This window comes from Myzus persicae, unplaced genomic scaffold (assembly GCF_001856785.1).
Source record: "Myzus persicae strain clone G006 unplaced genomic scaffold, MPER_G0061.0, whole genome shotgun sequence".
Taxonomy (NCBI): domain Eukaryota; kingdom Metazoa; phylum Arthropoda; class Insecta; order Hemiptera; family Aphididae; genus Myzus; species Myzus persicae.
Genome location: NW_019100680.1, coordinates 532,660 through 548,956, shown reverse-complemented (window position 1 = coordinate 548,956; position 16,297 = coordinate 532,660). Strand labels below are relative to the sequence as shown.

The 16,297-nt window shown below is 23.2% G+C and overlaps 1 protein-coding gene across 9 annotated transcripts in view; it reads right to left on the bottom strand.

Moving 5' to 3' along the window:
- Positions 1 to 951: 951 nt before the first annotated feature.
- Positions 952 to 16,297, bottom strand: part of LOC111040737 (ELAV-like protein 3) — a 28,044-nt gene continuing 12,698 nt past the window's right edge. For 2 of the 9 annotated variants that reach the window (XM_022324748.1, XM_022324756.1), the window contains exons 2-10: positions 15,499 to 15,813; positions 12,169 to 12,183; positions 11,057 to 11,160; positions 10,827 to 10,980; positions 10,702 to 10,755; positions 9,814 to 10,072; positions 6,305 to 6,346; positions 3,341 to 3,651; positions 952 to 3,179 (exon numbers count right to left, since the gene is read on the bottom strand). In XM_022324748.1, the coding sequence (XP_022180440.1) occupies positions 3,121 to 3,179; positions 3,341 to 3,651; positions 6,305 to 6,346; positions 9,814 to 10,072; positions 10,702 to 10,755; positions 10,827 to 10,980; positions 11,057 to 11,160; positions 12,169 to 12,183; positions 15,499 to 15,718 (1,218 nt within the window). In that variant the 5' untranslated portion in view covers positions 15,719 to 15,813 and the 3' untranslated portion in view covers positions 952 to 3,120. The remainder of the gene's footprint in view (positions 3,180 to 3,340; positions 3,652 to 6,304; positions 6,347 to 9,813; positions 10,073 to 10,701; positions 10,756 to 10,826; positions 10,981 to 11,056; positions 11,161 to 12,168; positions 12,184 to 15,498; positions 15,814 to 16,297) is intronic. The other 7 variants (XM_022324785.1, XM_022324763.1, XM_022324771.1 and 4 more) reach the window with 7 other exon arrangements.

Sequence of the window (16,297 nt, the reverse complement as noted above, 5' to 3'; positions counted from 1 at the left end):
AAGTCCAACAATGATTGGAATAATCATTAGCATCTACAGATATATAAAATTAAGTGAATGGCTCAATGAACTAAGTTTAAAGCCTACGAGAAATGTTAATTAATTATTAGTGATTTATTTATTGTAAAATTCTTACAAATACAAATTTTGATGTTCATGCACTGCACATTATAAATTCAAGAAAAAACAATTACATCGATGTTATATACATAATCAACAGCCTGGGAATATTCAACCGAATAGATTGAGCGTTGAATATAAAAAAATAGATTCGGCAATTCGGCAATTATGTTTAAAAAAATGTTCGTGAAAGAATTTAATTTGAGCACTAATATTATTAAATTTCACTCAACAGTCAACAATTAATAATCAATCTTATTCCAATATTCGTAAATTTAAATACACACAGAACCAATTTTTGATGAAATATCTATGTATCTTTTAATTTTAATAAAGTTAATTAAATTACATTTTAGTTTTTTATTTTTAAATTAAGGTTAGTTATAAAATGCTTATCTATTGACTAGAATCTTGTAAAAACACTGCTAGGTATGCAAAACAAATTATATCTAAGAAATGTATAAGTATTATTTACTATACGCAAGGATGTATCAAACATTATTTTATATTTTATCAACGACATTTTTGCTTGAATCTTACAATTTGATAACATGTTTCTTAAATATATAAATAATAAATTAATATCCTACAGCATGGATGTTATTAATAAAGAATATATTATTGAAGCTCTGAAAAAATTCTTTAAGCCTTAATGAATATTTGAATAGCTGCCTATTTATTTTCATATGTAGATATTAATAAACATAAAAAGTTAATTTTTTTTTAAACCTAACCAACAGTTTCATAATTTTTAATCAACATATGTGCTTAATTTTTTTAATTATTTATTAATATACTTATACCTATTACATTTCTATTATTATAACTAGATAATTTGATTGATAAGGTGTCATATACACAAAATACTAAACTAGAACTGTTTAATTAATGATACACGAATAATTATAGATTATATCAAATAGAGATGGTTTTTTTAAAGGAATTAGAAACTCTTCAAGAAATATTGAGTACATTATATCATGATTAATATTAATATTATGGTTTATATCTTCAATGTTTTAACGTAATTTTCATAACTTGTATACTGATAACTAATTTCAGTCTCTTTCTCATTATATTATTTATATTTAAGTCTTTTCTTATTCCATACGTTTTTATTATAGCTGATAAAATAAAAAACTTATGAACTTTTATTTTTGTTATCCGTGTACATCATAATATTTTCACTATCAAACACCGTGCTGGAATGTTAAATTATGAAGGAACAATCAATCAGACCAATAATTCGGTCAAAAAATATAGTTACAGCTGGCGTAATCAGGTACTGATGTTTTAAATTATAACTACACGGAAGATGATACAAAAAAGACCTTAAATTGATTAAATAAAGTAAAGAAGCAGAAATCAAACTCAAATTTTATTTTGAAAAAACCTGGTGGACTTTGGAGATAATTATAACAATCTTAGAAACATTTTTCAAAAGTGATTCACTGATTCATGAGTGTATTGGTAATTTTTTTAATTATCTGTAACTTATAAATAATTTAGTTTGAATATTGTAACATTGTAATTGATAGGACTATAACATTTAGAACTCTAACATGATAGTAAAAGAATCAATGACTTTTAAGATTAAAATTATTTCTTATCATTTTAACAGTAGATAATCTGTAAGTTTTGTTAGTAGTTGAAGAAGAATTTAAACATTCCAGGATGAGTATTAAATAAATATAGCATTAAAAATATCCAGTTTTTAGTGATGGAATTTTATTTTCGAATTAAACTTGCCTTCATACCCTGTGATTTTAAATTAAATTATTAACTTTTATTAAATAATCTCCAAGAAGTCCACCTGTTATAACATTCTGTACTACAGTCAGTACTAGTTTGATTTACATGTTATTGTTTTTAAACAGTGTTGAATACTGTTCATCGAGATCAATAATCACACTGGTTTGTGTGCAAGTAAAAACAAATCAAATAATTTGGTTATGTACTTGGACAACTGTGTACAAGTAACAAAAAAAACAAATAAATATGTTCTTAATATTACGTAGGTACGTTATAGAAATTGACTCGATTCTTTCAGAATTATTAATAAATGCAAAATGAACAAGTTTTCTATGAATAATAGTTCTTGCAATAGTTTCTTAATCATTACATTTTCATATTCTCAACTGTTGGTAACAACTTTCACTCAAAAAATATTAAACAATAAATAAATTGAAAAAATATGAAATTGTATCAGAAGTTGTCTTTTATTGAGGGTAAGGGGGGAAGATAAGATTATTTTTTATTAAGTACATAAAATGTATTGTTTTTTCTTGTACCTAATGGCATTTCAAGAGTGAGTAAAAAAGTAAAAATATTACATTGACTTACATATAGCTTTTCATGGACATTTTATGTAAATTGGTAAATATGATATTTACCTAAATATATAGTAAATACAAATGAATTTATATTTAATATAAACACACTTACATTGGTATGTACACACATAATACACGCACACATATAAATGGAATAATAGCAACAAAAGAAAAAAGAAAATATTATAAATTATTTACGAATTTAAATTTAAAATATAAAATATTAGGAATATCTTAGACTAGCAACGTTAAATAGAACAGAACACTATCAGTCAATATGCTTGCGCAATTATTATTTAAATCTGTTCCAAAAGTAAAGTAAAGGAAAAATGGGAAATTGTTTATATAAGATGGGTACCAATAATAATTATATTGCACAAACATTAACAAAATGTTTTAGGAAATATTAACATTTAAAAAAAAAAAATTATAATTTGTATATTATTTATAATATGCCTTGAAAAGTGTTTATTTTGATAACGTTATTATGGTGCACGCGATTTAATTTAAATGTATCTAATTAAAAATATAATTAATAAATAAACATAATTTACCTTCTTCAGACATGATAAATATCAGCGAATTTGAAATTCAGTTAAAGATGTATTAGAAGGGAGAATGAATTATGTAAACATTTGAAAATATTCGAAGAAGATTGATGAAATTATTAACAGTCAGTTAATGAATCAGCAAGAGACATTAACAAACTGGATGCATCTCCTTTGCCTAAAAATTATAACATGTAAATTATTATAATATTGTGTATTAATTTTTTTATACATAATGGCTTTTTTTACACTTAACCATTGGTACACTTACATATTATTTTTATTCATTTTAAATTTTGTTTCGAAATAAATATTCTAAATTGCTAATATCATTTTTACCTTTATTGGTTTTGAATGATACTTGAAGTACACGGTTGCCTAACGTATATCCATTAAGAGATTGAATGGCAACAACTGCTTCATCATAATTGGTCATAGTGACAAATCCGAATCCCTTGCATTTGTTCGTTTGCAAATCTCTAATAACTTTAACACTCTGTACAGCACCAAATGGACCAAATAGTTGCCACAATACATTTTCTTCTGTTTCTGGAGCCAAGTTATACACGAATATGCACCAGCCAGATCCATTCATTGAATTACCAGGTAACATGGAGTTTGCTAACAGATCACCCGCTAATGGAGAGTATCTAAAATTAAATCATTACATTTAATTAAATATTCAAGATATTTCATATTTTAAATGAAAACTATTAAACTCAATTAAACTAATATGATGAAAAGAATATTTTTATAGAGTGGTTAAATGGTAACGAACACAGAAACTCTATTTGTGTTTAAAGCTTGAAGTATAATTCATTTTTTAAATTATTGTTGGTGATTGATATACTTTAGTCTTTAATTTTATTAAATTAATGATAACTTAATTTAATGAACTTTATATTTTATTCCAGAGCTTAATATAATTAAGTCAACTTAAATTCTGTAAAAAATTTAAATCCTAACAAAGTTTAAAGTGTCAGTGTACAGTTAATATAATTTTTAATGTTTCATTTGTTATTTTTTATGGAAAAAAAGTCTCACCTAATTAAGCGATTACAAAATTAAAGTATTTATTTATTTATATTAATAAAATCTATGTAACATAAACCTATTTTAAATAACTAATAGGTAATACATTTTGAAATTATGTTAATTGGGTTGAAAAAAGTGAGTTTGATACATAATATTCAACAATATTAATTTTTGAAGCTAATTTTAAGTTATAAACAGAACATGCTAAATGAAAAAAATGAACTTTATTATATTTAAGGTAACTTAGAAGATTCTTAAATGAATGCTTAATAGATAATATGTGTTAAAATTTCAAAAAAAATGTTATTTTTTATGTATATCATGAATGTCAAAAATGAACTCTATTAAAGGTATACAGCGCCACAATTAGCGAGGGTGCTGTAGGTATAAAGTATCCCTCCTCCCCCAAGAGCCCTATTATTATATTTAGGGAGTTCTTTTCAGATGTAAGGTTTCAAATGGGGGGCACCAAAATTAAATTCACATCTGGGCGCTTTGATATCTAGTTGCAGCACTGTAGATATACCAAAATTTAAAATTAATTATTACGTTACATAATATTTTTAAGTAAATATATTACAGTAAAACTTCTGTTAACGGTCACCTCTATGTAACAGTGATTTGTGATCAGTTATTATTTCATGTTGTTTTGGTGACCATTATAAGGAAATTTACTGTGTGATATTTTTTTGTTATTTTAGGAAAACCTATACTTGTTTATACTTAAACAGGTCTCTCTAGGCTTACATCAAGTTGTATATTAGATTTTATTCTAAGAAGTTAAATTATGTTAACTATTATTGTTTAATTTAAACACATTTTAGGCCTTAGACCTAGATTAAAAAATTGTTATTAAAAGTACAAGTAATTTTTTACTACATGGTTACTTATAAATTCATTATGATTTAAATTAACTCTACATGGAAAATCTGTTATGATATTTAAATTATTTAAATACATACAGAAGAAAAACAAGGGTAGCCATTCAGCTGTATATCAGATTTTAAGTGACCTTGGATATTGAACAGGTCACTAAAATAAATGTTCAATTTAAATTTAAATTTAATGAAAGCACATGAAAACCAATTCTGAGCAGAGATGGTGTATAGCCTTTATTTTAAGGATATATTGTAATTCATTTAAATTAGTGGTTAACATTACAAAATACTAAATAATTGTATTAACAAAAATATCGTTGTATTTTCAATACAATTTGGTATTCTAGTATACAATTTTCAAATTTTTGGACAGTGCCTAATCTATTGAAATTTACAGCCAAAAAACCAATTTGTAATGCCTATAATTACCTTAAATTAGTCTTAATGTTTTAAACATTTCACGGTGTATAAAAATAATAATTTAAATGATAGAAAACTGTTTCAAGTTTCAAAGATTAGTATTTCTTGAATAATAAATTTAATTGATGCTAAGATGAAATATTTTTAATTTTTTACAAAATAATTTTCAAATGTTAGTGGTTTTGGCAGATGCTGTCAAAATTCAAACATCAATCGCTTATAACAATAAATTTTGATTTACACTCAATATTTTCTTTCACTCTAATATAAGATCAACTTATGAGGAACTTTGCATTACATTTTCAAGCTTTTTGATTGTGCATCACATTTTTTATTAAAATTAAAAATAATTCAACAAAACAATAATATTTTTAAAGTTATACCATGTCTAGAAAATGATAATATAATATTTATATTAATATAATTGTAGAACATATTATAAATATTTATGTTATTTATGTATAATTTGTTTTCGAATTACCGACAACAAAATCAGAAATTAAATTTAAATGTTACTGTTAAAATTACCGTTACTTCTGTTTTTCTGTATTTATTTTTTATTTTTCTTGATTATTTATGACAGATAGGGAATCTTAAAAGTAAAACTATATCCAATTGTATAACAAAAACCACCAATGAAGTTAAAAAATGAAGCATTTTAACTGCTCTAGAAGACGATAAAGGGATCATTGTGATGAAAAAACACATTGTAAAACCAATTAACGCCTCAGGATCTAACAAATTGTTTTCATTTTAAAATATCACAATCTATTCATCAAAAGGCAATTTATTTAAAAATATTCACCAATATGCTTGAAGTAAATAATTCAGTACTGAGCTACTTTTTATACTACTTTCTAATGTATGACGATGTTAATAATTGATTTTTAATGCATAGACCTAGATTTACATGTACCTACAATTATCTTTATTTTATATTTAGAAGTCTTATTTAAGAAACTATACTGACCTCTGTAAGCCTTTGTTTATGGCTAGCATGGTCTTTCCAGTGCTAAAACAAAATAAAAATAAAAATAATAAATATATATTTATAAAACAATAAATTCTATATAAAATAAATTGTACAATGAGCGGCAGCTTTAATAAATATTAAGTTACAAGTAAAAATAAATTGTAAATGGTTATCTAAAGAGTTATTTGATGCAACAAAAAAAAAGGGTAGACACAAATCTTCTTGATAGCATATTGTTAAGATTTTATTCATCCATGGAAAATAATCAAAATATATTCATAAAAATCGATCAATGAACTATTATACTTGAATAAATAACCCTATTTATGTAATTTAATAAATATTTAACATTATTATCATTGATGAGAAATAATTACTATACATGAAGCCAAAAATATATTCACAAAAGTTCATTTATATATATTTTTTGAATAAATTAACCAAACTGTTTATTTCATACGTTGGACACATAAAATAATAATAATGGATACTAGGTACACATTATTTATTCAAATATAAATAAATAGCAACTTAAAAAAAAATAAATCTATTTTGAGGTAAATTATAAATTTAATTTTTTTTACAAGCCAATAATTACATGCACATCAATGAACAATACTGTATACCCCCTCTTTTTGGACATGAAACATAAGCGTTGTTTCACTATGTTCTATGTGCACAACGAAAGTAAGTAAATTGTGTCTCTATTTAAATAATTTCTGCCTACCAGCAATTTTGTGTGCTCACCAGCACTTAATACAAATAATTGGAAATATATTACCTATGCCATCTCGTGATACATCAATCCATTGGTTATTAAATACACTTTGCTACAGATCCAGGTATGGTATGAACAATTTCTCCTCTCCATTGATTGAGTTATTGAGTTTTAATTTATTATGAATATTATTTTTTTTAAATCATTAACAAAAAATGTCAATTATGAATTAAAGTATAATTTTGACCATCAGCCGCAAAGGAATTTTAGGAGTAAGAGTTAGTTATTTTATTATAAATACAATTAATGATTTTTAGAAAAAATAATTTAATTTATGCTAAAAAAATGATAAATTTAATAGAATATAGTTTTAATCCCACTTCATAAATATCAAAATGATACACATCATGTCAATGCTAAATAGGTTAATTTGAGAGGAAATACTTATTTAATTATCATACAACTGGAACTGAATCCTCCTAGCCCTAATATTTTGCTGTAATGTTCTTTAAGGTTGTAGACTCAAAATAATTAAATATTAAAGTGCATACACACATAACAATATTAAAACTAATATAATAATATAAATTAAATACCAGCAGAATAACAGTATTTAATTCAAACATTTATCATGTAATACAATGTATGTACATGTTAAAGTTGAATCTGAAGTAAATATTATACTAATATGTATTAACTACATAGTAGCAGTGAATTAATGAATTGTAATTCAAAATAAATTAATTTGGTAGTTAATATTGCGTTAAATAATGAAAATCTAAATTGATTTAATTTTGGTAATGATTATATGTATTAACTTAAACTATACTTAAGTATGTTTAGTTTAATATTTCTTGTTAGAGAAACAAGAATGTTTTAAAAATATTTAATGTTATAAACTTAAAGAACATCACAACAACATAACTTATCAACCCTTAAGTTACTAAAAATGTATTTTATTATATGTACATTAATATATTGGTAAATATAGAATAGCATGATGTGCAATCAAATAAAGTAAAATTATAAAACAACACTATTTATAAGCTGCCACACTTTGTAAAAATAAAAAAATAAAAACAAAACAAAAGACAAAATAAAAGTATATACTAAAACTTTAATAATATTAAAGAATAATAAATTTAAAAAATACTGTAATCACTAATTAATAAAAATTTAAATAATCAGGAAAATGTTGGTTGTTTAATAATATAATTACGTAGATAATATGAAGTTAATACAATTGAAGGGTGAACGATTTATACATGAAATTAAAATGTAAAATTTATTATAAAATATGAACATAATTTTACTTTTGTTTAATAAGCAGTTAAAAGACATGTCATAATATAATGAATTAACTTATAATTAGAGCCCAGAGGTTCAGTATACAGTCACAGTTAGCAGTTTAAAATAAAACGTTAGTATTTCAGGCATGAGTTAAAATTATATATTATATTGTAAGAAAAATTTTGTGTAATGTTAAAACATACCAATGTTTCATTATATAATCTAAAATTTAGATATGATATAATCTAATAAAATACTTTTTATATTTATCAAAATGATCAAATAAATGTGTAAAATATATCTTGATATTAGAAAACAAAGGCGTAATATCATTTAAACTGATTAACCTATTAAAATTATTATTTTTGTTTTGCGTAAAGGCGAAAAAGATTATTTTTATTATAACTAAACGTCAAAAATTAAGTGAAAAAAAATTAATGAATATTAGAAGAATATTTTAAAACAAAGAATCAGAATTCATCAGAAAATGAATAGAACCTTAGATACCTCGTGATTTCGTGAAGCTTTATGTATTATGTCTTTATAACTTAGATAAACACTAAATTGGTTTATTATATTATTATATATATTTATTAGTTAAATGTATGATGTTAAGTTCAATAAAAACCTTAATAAGTTATAAATTTAATTTTTACAACATTGAAATAATATTAATAAGAATTTATATAAAAAAGTATGTAATTGTAACAGATTTTTAATTTATTATTTAAGTATTAATCAAATACTAATATACCCGCATTTTATTTAAAATGCCAAAATTAAAATGATAAAATATGATAACTTTTTTTTTATGTTTAAAGATATTAATATGATTATTAATGTAAATTATAAATTTTAACTATAATATAAAAAAAATGAGAACTAGAATTTGAGTACGGTTTTTTGGCATGTGCCTATGAAAGTATTATAAATAAATATAATAAATAAAAAGTATTTAAAATATATTACTCACTACAATCTGAAATATTTTAAGTGAACGAACAGCACTCGAGAGACCATCAAAAGAAAATTTCCATTTAAATAATGTATAATTAACCAATTTATGATGTGCTTATTAAAAAAATTTAAAAAATACTTCCCTTCAAAATCTAAAGTTTAGATCCTTAACGTTATTCTGTTTAAATGAACATTAAACATATCATTTTAGGAAAAATATATTTTATAAATAAGGTATTGTTAATTAATTCGCCCCTAGTCAATAAATACAAAAATCTAATTTTTTAATTGATAGATTGTATATTATATTATGTCATTAACAATTTTTTTTTTTTTTGATCTAACATTTATATATCTGGTATATTATTGTTGTAAATGTATATTTAACGTAATATATTTTTCATTTTTGTCTAACCAAATTATTATTTAAATTTCTTTAATAGTAATTTTATTGAAAAAATGGTACATTTAAAATTAATTGTTAATGAATCGATTCTAATAATATCACTGTAAAACAAATGAAGAGAAGAAATGGTCATACCTGGATAAAGGGGAGAGTGGAATATACCTGAAGCGCCCAGTAGGGTGATGAATAGGGCCAGCAGCAAACCTTCGAGCTCCTTGAGGAGTTAAATAAGCTGCTAATGCAGGTACTGCTTTATTGCTACTAGGATTATTGGCGAACTTCACAGTAATTGATTCTGTTGAACCTTTGGGAACAGTTCCATTTAATTCTTGAATTGCTCGTTCGGCTTCAATTCTTTGATCAAATCTTATAAAACCAACACCTTTTGAAATTGCTAAAAAGAAATTGTAGTAAATAAAATGTATAACACATTTGACCACTTATACATTAAGTCGTCAGTAATCATACAAAATATATATAACATATTACACAGTTTATTATTAGTTATGTCAAATGAAATTTAAAATAATTTTATTAGTATCAATAAATTATTTAGAATTGTAATTATTTTTTTTTTTTGCATATAACTTATTTTAATGATAGTGTATATTATGTACCTATATTAAATAAATAAAAAATACTCTAGTAACGTAAAAACATTTTATTCTGATTATTAACTAGAATTAGATCTACTGTGACTATTTTGTTTTAGTTATTTTTAGCTTGCTATCTAAAATAATTTACATTGATTTTTTAACAAATATTTGTGAAGCAATGAGTTCATATTTTGCTTAAAAATAATAATAATAAATACAAATTGAAAATTTTTTTTATTAAATTCTAACTTTGAATATACAATGATAACATCGAAAATATAGTTATATTTATTCCAGATTAACTTAAAAATTAATATTTATGAGTACAGTATAAATGATGTTTGATTAGTTAAAACTAGAAAATTATTTAAGAATAAGTATATATCACAATTCAACTATTATTCTTTTATTAAAATCAATAACTTACACGGCGAATGATCTCCTCCAGTATTTCCCACAAATTGTCGTACTGTGAACATATCAGTAATATTTCTTCCATTAGAATATTTCAAGGCAAACAATAAAATAATGAAAATATGAAACTAAACTCACCAGTCATATTATCACATAAAATTCTTGATGTTATTATACGACCATAAGGACTAAATAAATTTTCAAGGTCTTGTTGAGTCATATGTTTTGGAAGACCACTGACATATAAATTAGCCCCTTTAATTGCTTCACTACTAGGTCTTGCAAATGATACCTTAAAATGTTTTTTATCACAATTAGGTAATTACTCATTAACTAATATTGTGTATACATGAAAAAACTGAATGTACCTTAATTGTTTTATTTTGTAATCTTAGTCCATTTAAAGTATTAATTGCTTTTTCTGCATCTTCTGGTCGATGGTAATTAACAAAACCATAACCCAAACTTTGACCTACAAAAATAAAAATAATTGAACAATTAAAGCATGCACATTATTCAATGAATTATTTATAAATAAATAGTCAAACAATCAAATACCAAATAAACTTATTGAGTAATTAATTATATATGTATGTACCTATATGTATGTATGTTAATATTCAAATTAATATCTATAATCAGTATTATATATGCAAGTATAAAATAAAGTGTTAACAAAAAAAAATTGTCAAATATATTATTAAGGTTTTATTGTTGTATAAATGCATAGTCTCCTCATTGATTTTTATTCTGATAGGTATAAATAACTTCCAACAAACAATTATAAATACATTAAAATTGATTATAAATTTAATAATTAGAACACTTTAACATACAAATGTCAAATTTTAAAAATTAAAACAAAAAAGGTCAACATTTTTCAAAACTATAATATTTAATACTAAATTTAATTTATTTATATAAAAACAGTTTTCTCTAATTTTACTTAACAGAAGTTTTTTTTTAAACTTCTGACAAATTTCAAAATGTCCTCTCTAAAGTACCATCTGTATTAAATTTCTAATCTATAGAGAGGCTATATGAAACTTATTTGTACTCGTTAATTCTAACTCTCACCACCACCAAACAAATACAAATAAAAATGGAAAAAATAATAATTAAATGTATAGATTTGCTAAAAAAATACAAGATTGTATAAAACAAAATCTTGCTCAGAATATTGAGTCAAATAAATTAGAAAAAATATTTGACAGTGACTTATATTTGGAAAATATACAAAATATTTAAATAAATAATATTTCTTAATTTATAATTCTGAACCCAAATACTTTACAGTATTACTATACTATACAGTTAAGTCTATACTTTGATTGAGAACTATGAAGATATTTTTATTACAAGCTAGTGTGGGAATAAGTACAAATAAATAATACATTTTAAAATAAAACAAAATTATACATCCTAGTTTTTAATTAAAAATTGCCATATTAAGAACTAACAAGGCTTTAAATTACAGTACCTGATGGAAGAGATCCTGTTGTGAAAAAGCATGAAAAATAAAAATAAAAATAAAAACATATGTTATGAGTACCTATATTTGTAAAATGCCATTATATAAAAAAAAATGTTTCTATAAATTAAATATTTTTAAATGTTACCTATTTAAAATAAAAATAAAAATTATAAAATCATAAACATAAATTATGTATGTAATCACTAGGGCAGAGGACTTGTGGCTCTAAAAAAATCACCAAATATGCACTAAAATGTACAAAATATGCATTTTAAAATTATTATGCATATTATTATAGCATTTAAAAATATATGATTAACTGTATGAATATATTTTATTTAAATTTTGATGTCTGCGACCCACGTCCCGTATGGCCGTATTCATAATACCTTATGCAGTGAACAATATTTGTACATATATAAAATTAATAACCAGAAAATAAATCTAATTGCCAATCCTCGAGAAGTATTTCTAGGAAAAACATGAGTGTGGAAACAGTCAACAACCATATTAATATGATCAAAATTTAAAATAATTTTAAATTCAACATTATTTTGGTTGTATATTAAATATTTTAATTAAATAAAAATTTTTAAAATATATAAAATATGCATCTTAACGTATAGAATCGAAGAAATATGCACTAAAACAAAAAAAAACTCGAAATATGCATTTATATGCAAAATAAAATTTCAAAACTAGCTTTGTTTCAGCATGAAATTCTTACTCTGCTATTTTTGTGATCGTACAAAACAAATATGCAAATGCTACAAGTCCTCTGCCCTAGTAATCACTAACCATATACCACTCGTAAACAATAAATTATTTTGTTTATTTAGTCTTAGTACATACTATTTCATCTTAGTTAAAAGTTGAAAAATTATTTAAACTATTAAGTGAATACCAAAATATGAAATATAAATAATAATAATCATTTTCATAATAAATTCAATGGTCAAAATTAAATTTAAAAAATCCTTCTGATATTTGTTGTTAGAAATTTATATTTTATAATTAATCAGACTAGTTAAAATATTATAGTAGAGGGTAATTTACATTATAAAAACTAAACTAATAGTTATGTATCATTTTAACCAAGAAATGTAATATCCATGTTCTGATTTGATTATGTTTAAAATATGTATAAACTTTTTAAATAAAATTATTTTAACTAGGGTGCATTCATTGAGAATAGAAATAATTCACAAATAGGTACATCCTTTAAACTTACTATAACTTAGTTGTTCTGCAAAATTTCTTAAAAAAAAAAAAATTCTAAAGTAAAATGAACCTTTTATTTTATTTTATGAACATTTTATCTATTTCAGTCAAAATTTTTTTATACATCCCAATATTATGAAAGTTTAATTAAACAAACCTCATGAAAAAATTATAGGTGCAAAAAATGTACAAATTAAATTTGTCTCCATCAGGTACTATATGATAAAAAAATGCTTAAGGAACATTGTTTTAAGGATTGATTTTATATCTCACAAAAAAGTATGAACAAAAGTGTATGATCCCCATCTTATTCTAACAGTTTTTAATAATAATTAAATAACAGGTTTGAGGGAGGATCGAGGGGAGGATATACCAAAAATCTAGCTTTTCAAAATAAATAATTAATTTAATCTATACCTATAATAATTGGGTATAATTTCTGTAACAATTATAGGCATTGTTACAATAACAATATCAACTGGAGATGCCTACCTATTAATTAAAGTGACATTTTATAATATTCAAAGAATAAATATACCTACTAATTATTAATATCAAGATTATTAATTTTGAAAATAAAATTTTATGTTAGGTATATTTAGAACATTGACATACAACACATTTGTTAAAATTAACTGTGTTAAACTAACTGTGTGTTTTGGTAGAATGTATATTCAATTTAATAGGAATAATACTTTAACATCACATTACATAGGTACATACATATAAGCATACATCATATTTCTTTTTAATATTTTTTATTAAATAGGCATTGGCTGACATTGTGTTAAGTTTAGTAAATCTTTACAGAACTTTTTTAAACATCTTTTTTATGAATTTAAAATGTATACAAATTATTTTTTTTTACATTTGATACCTATAGAGCTGGATATTATTGAGATTATTATTAGGTACCTACCATTTAATTTTTAAAAAACTGTATCCCTGTATACCTAAGTGGAATAGGTATTCTTAAAAACTTGTCTGTAATAGATTAACTTTTTTTATGAGTAAATTCTACATTCTACCTACAATTTTACAATTATTAAAACAATGCATTACATTTTTATATGTAGTAATGTATACAGGATTTTTAGTTTTATTAGGGTTTTGCCTAAGACTAATCACAGATCCATGGGAGAAGGGGCTTCATCCCCATTTACATTATATTTTGCAATACAGTTATTATATAATTGGTTAAAACAAAATAAATAATAGAGTTGGGTCTCAAATTTAGTCTATATTTAGAGTATTTTTATCTAGTAACCTTTAAAGCTTCTTCAGGCCGTAATAAACATGGTAATACACAATAATACATGATACAACAATTATAGCCAACACAAAAATTGAAACTATGATTCTTGATGTTATTGCCGATTTACAATTTATTTTAAATCTATTGAAAATAACTGATGATTAATCTATTTTGTGTATTGATTATGGTGATAAATAAGATTTTTTTGTAGAAGAAAAAAATTTCAAGAACTCTTAGATAGAACTGTAGAAGCCTACCCCTGCGAACGCCACTGTTTATATCTGTTTATCATATTTTATAAATACACTGTGTCCATAAATTCCACAACATCCTAAAAAAATATTAAGTACCTAAATCACAAAATTGATTTTTTTTAATATTACCGTTTTTAAAATTAATAAAAATTATTAAGGTTCAACTGTTCTTACAGTAAATTCTACATTTCACAAAACCATCAACTAATAAATTATAATGAATGTTTTGAGTACCTTTACCTTTAAACTTTTAGAATAAGTAAGTTCTTAGTTGTTAATATTTCGGATGTAATTCTAATCAAGCACGAGAAGTTTTTATTAATAAGTAAAATATGCATATAGATGGGTACTACCCAAGAATTTATTTAATAATAAAATTAAGACCATCTACTTTACCTTTATTTAATATCCTATTAATAAATATTAAAACTATTTAATTTATATAATTATTTTCTACACTTAGGTAAAGCATTTTATTTATACTGCACTAACTAAATTATCTTTTAGGTATGAATCAGTAGTAGGTAATCATAATAGCTATAAATATTTCACACTACTAAAAATTATTATTTAAAAAAATAAAAACATGAATATATAAAAGCTTACCTGTGACTTTATCTCTAATAAGTTTACAGCTTTCAACTTCACCAATTGAAGAAAATAGTGATCTAATTTCTTCTTGAGTCATTGTCTGAGGTAAGTAATTTACGATAAGGTTGGTTTTACTTTCTTCATTCAAAGAATTTCCTTGTGATGCATGAGAATTTGTACTTGAGGTATGTATTGAACCATTATGTGGTAGTGAATCCATTCCGTTTTGCATCATATTGATAATTATAATTCTTTTTAGATTTTTTGACTAGTTTTTTTTTCTTGTTTTCAGTAAACAAATAAAATAAATGAAAACGAAAACAATAAATTCTGAAATTCAAAATCAAAATAGAAAATTAGTTCTCCTATACTAACTAACATCATATTTATTATTGATCATTAAATTTAAATGTAAATTACAAAGTAGGAAGAAATCTTTTGAAAATAAATGAAAAGTACACATAGCAGTTCTAAGAAATCTGCTACAGATTCCACTAAATAAACCCTTTATTGCTGGACGTCCAGCTTGTATAGGGACTATGATGAATGAGCAACAATCTTAAAGCAACAACAGAACATTGTGAATGAAAGATTCATATACTTAAAAAATAAACTGTACAAAATTACTTATAATACCCAATTAATCACTTAATAAAGTTTTTAAAAGATCTAATCTGGCAAATTAATAGTAGTATTAATTTGATTTTGAGCTCTGCCATACCAATTAAATGTTATTGTTATTCGTAAATATGTAGGTAATAGGTAAGTATAAATGTAAAATCAAATCAAGGATTTAGTTCTTACCAGAGTTCCT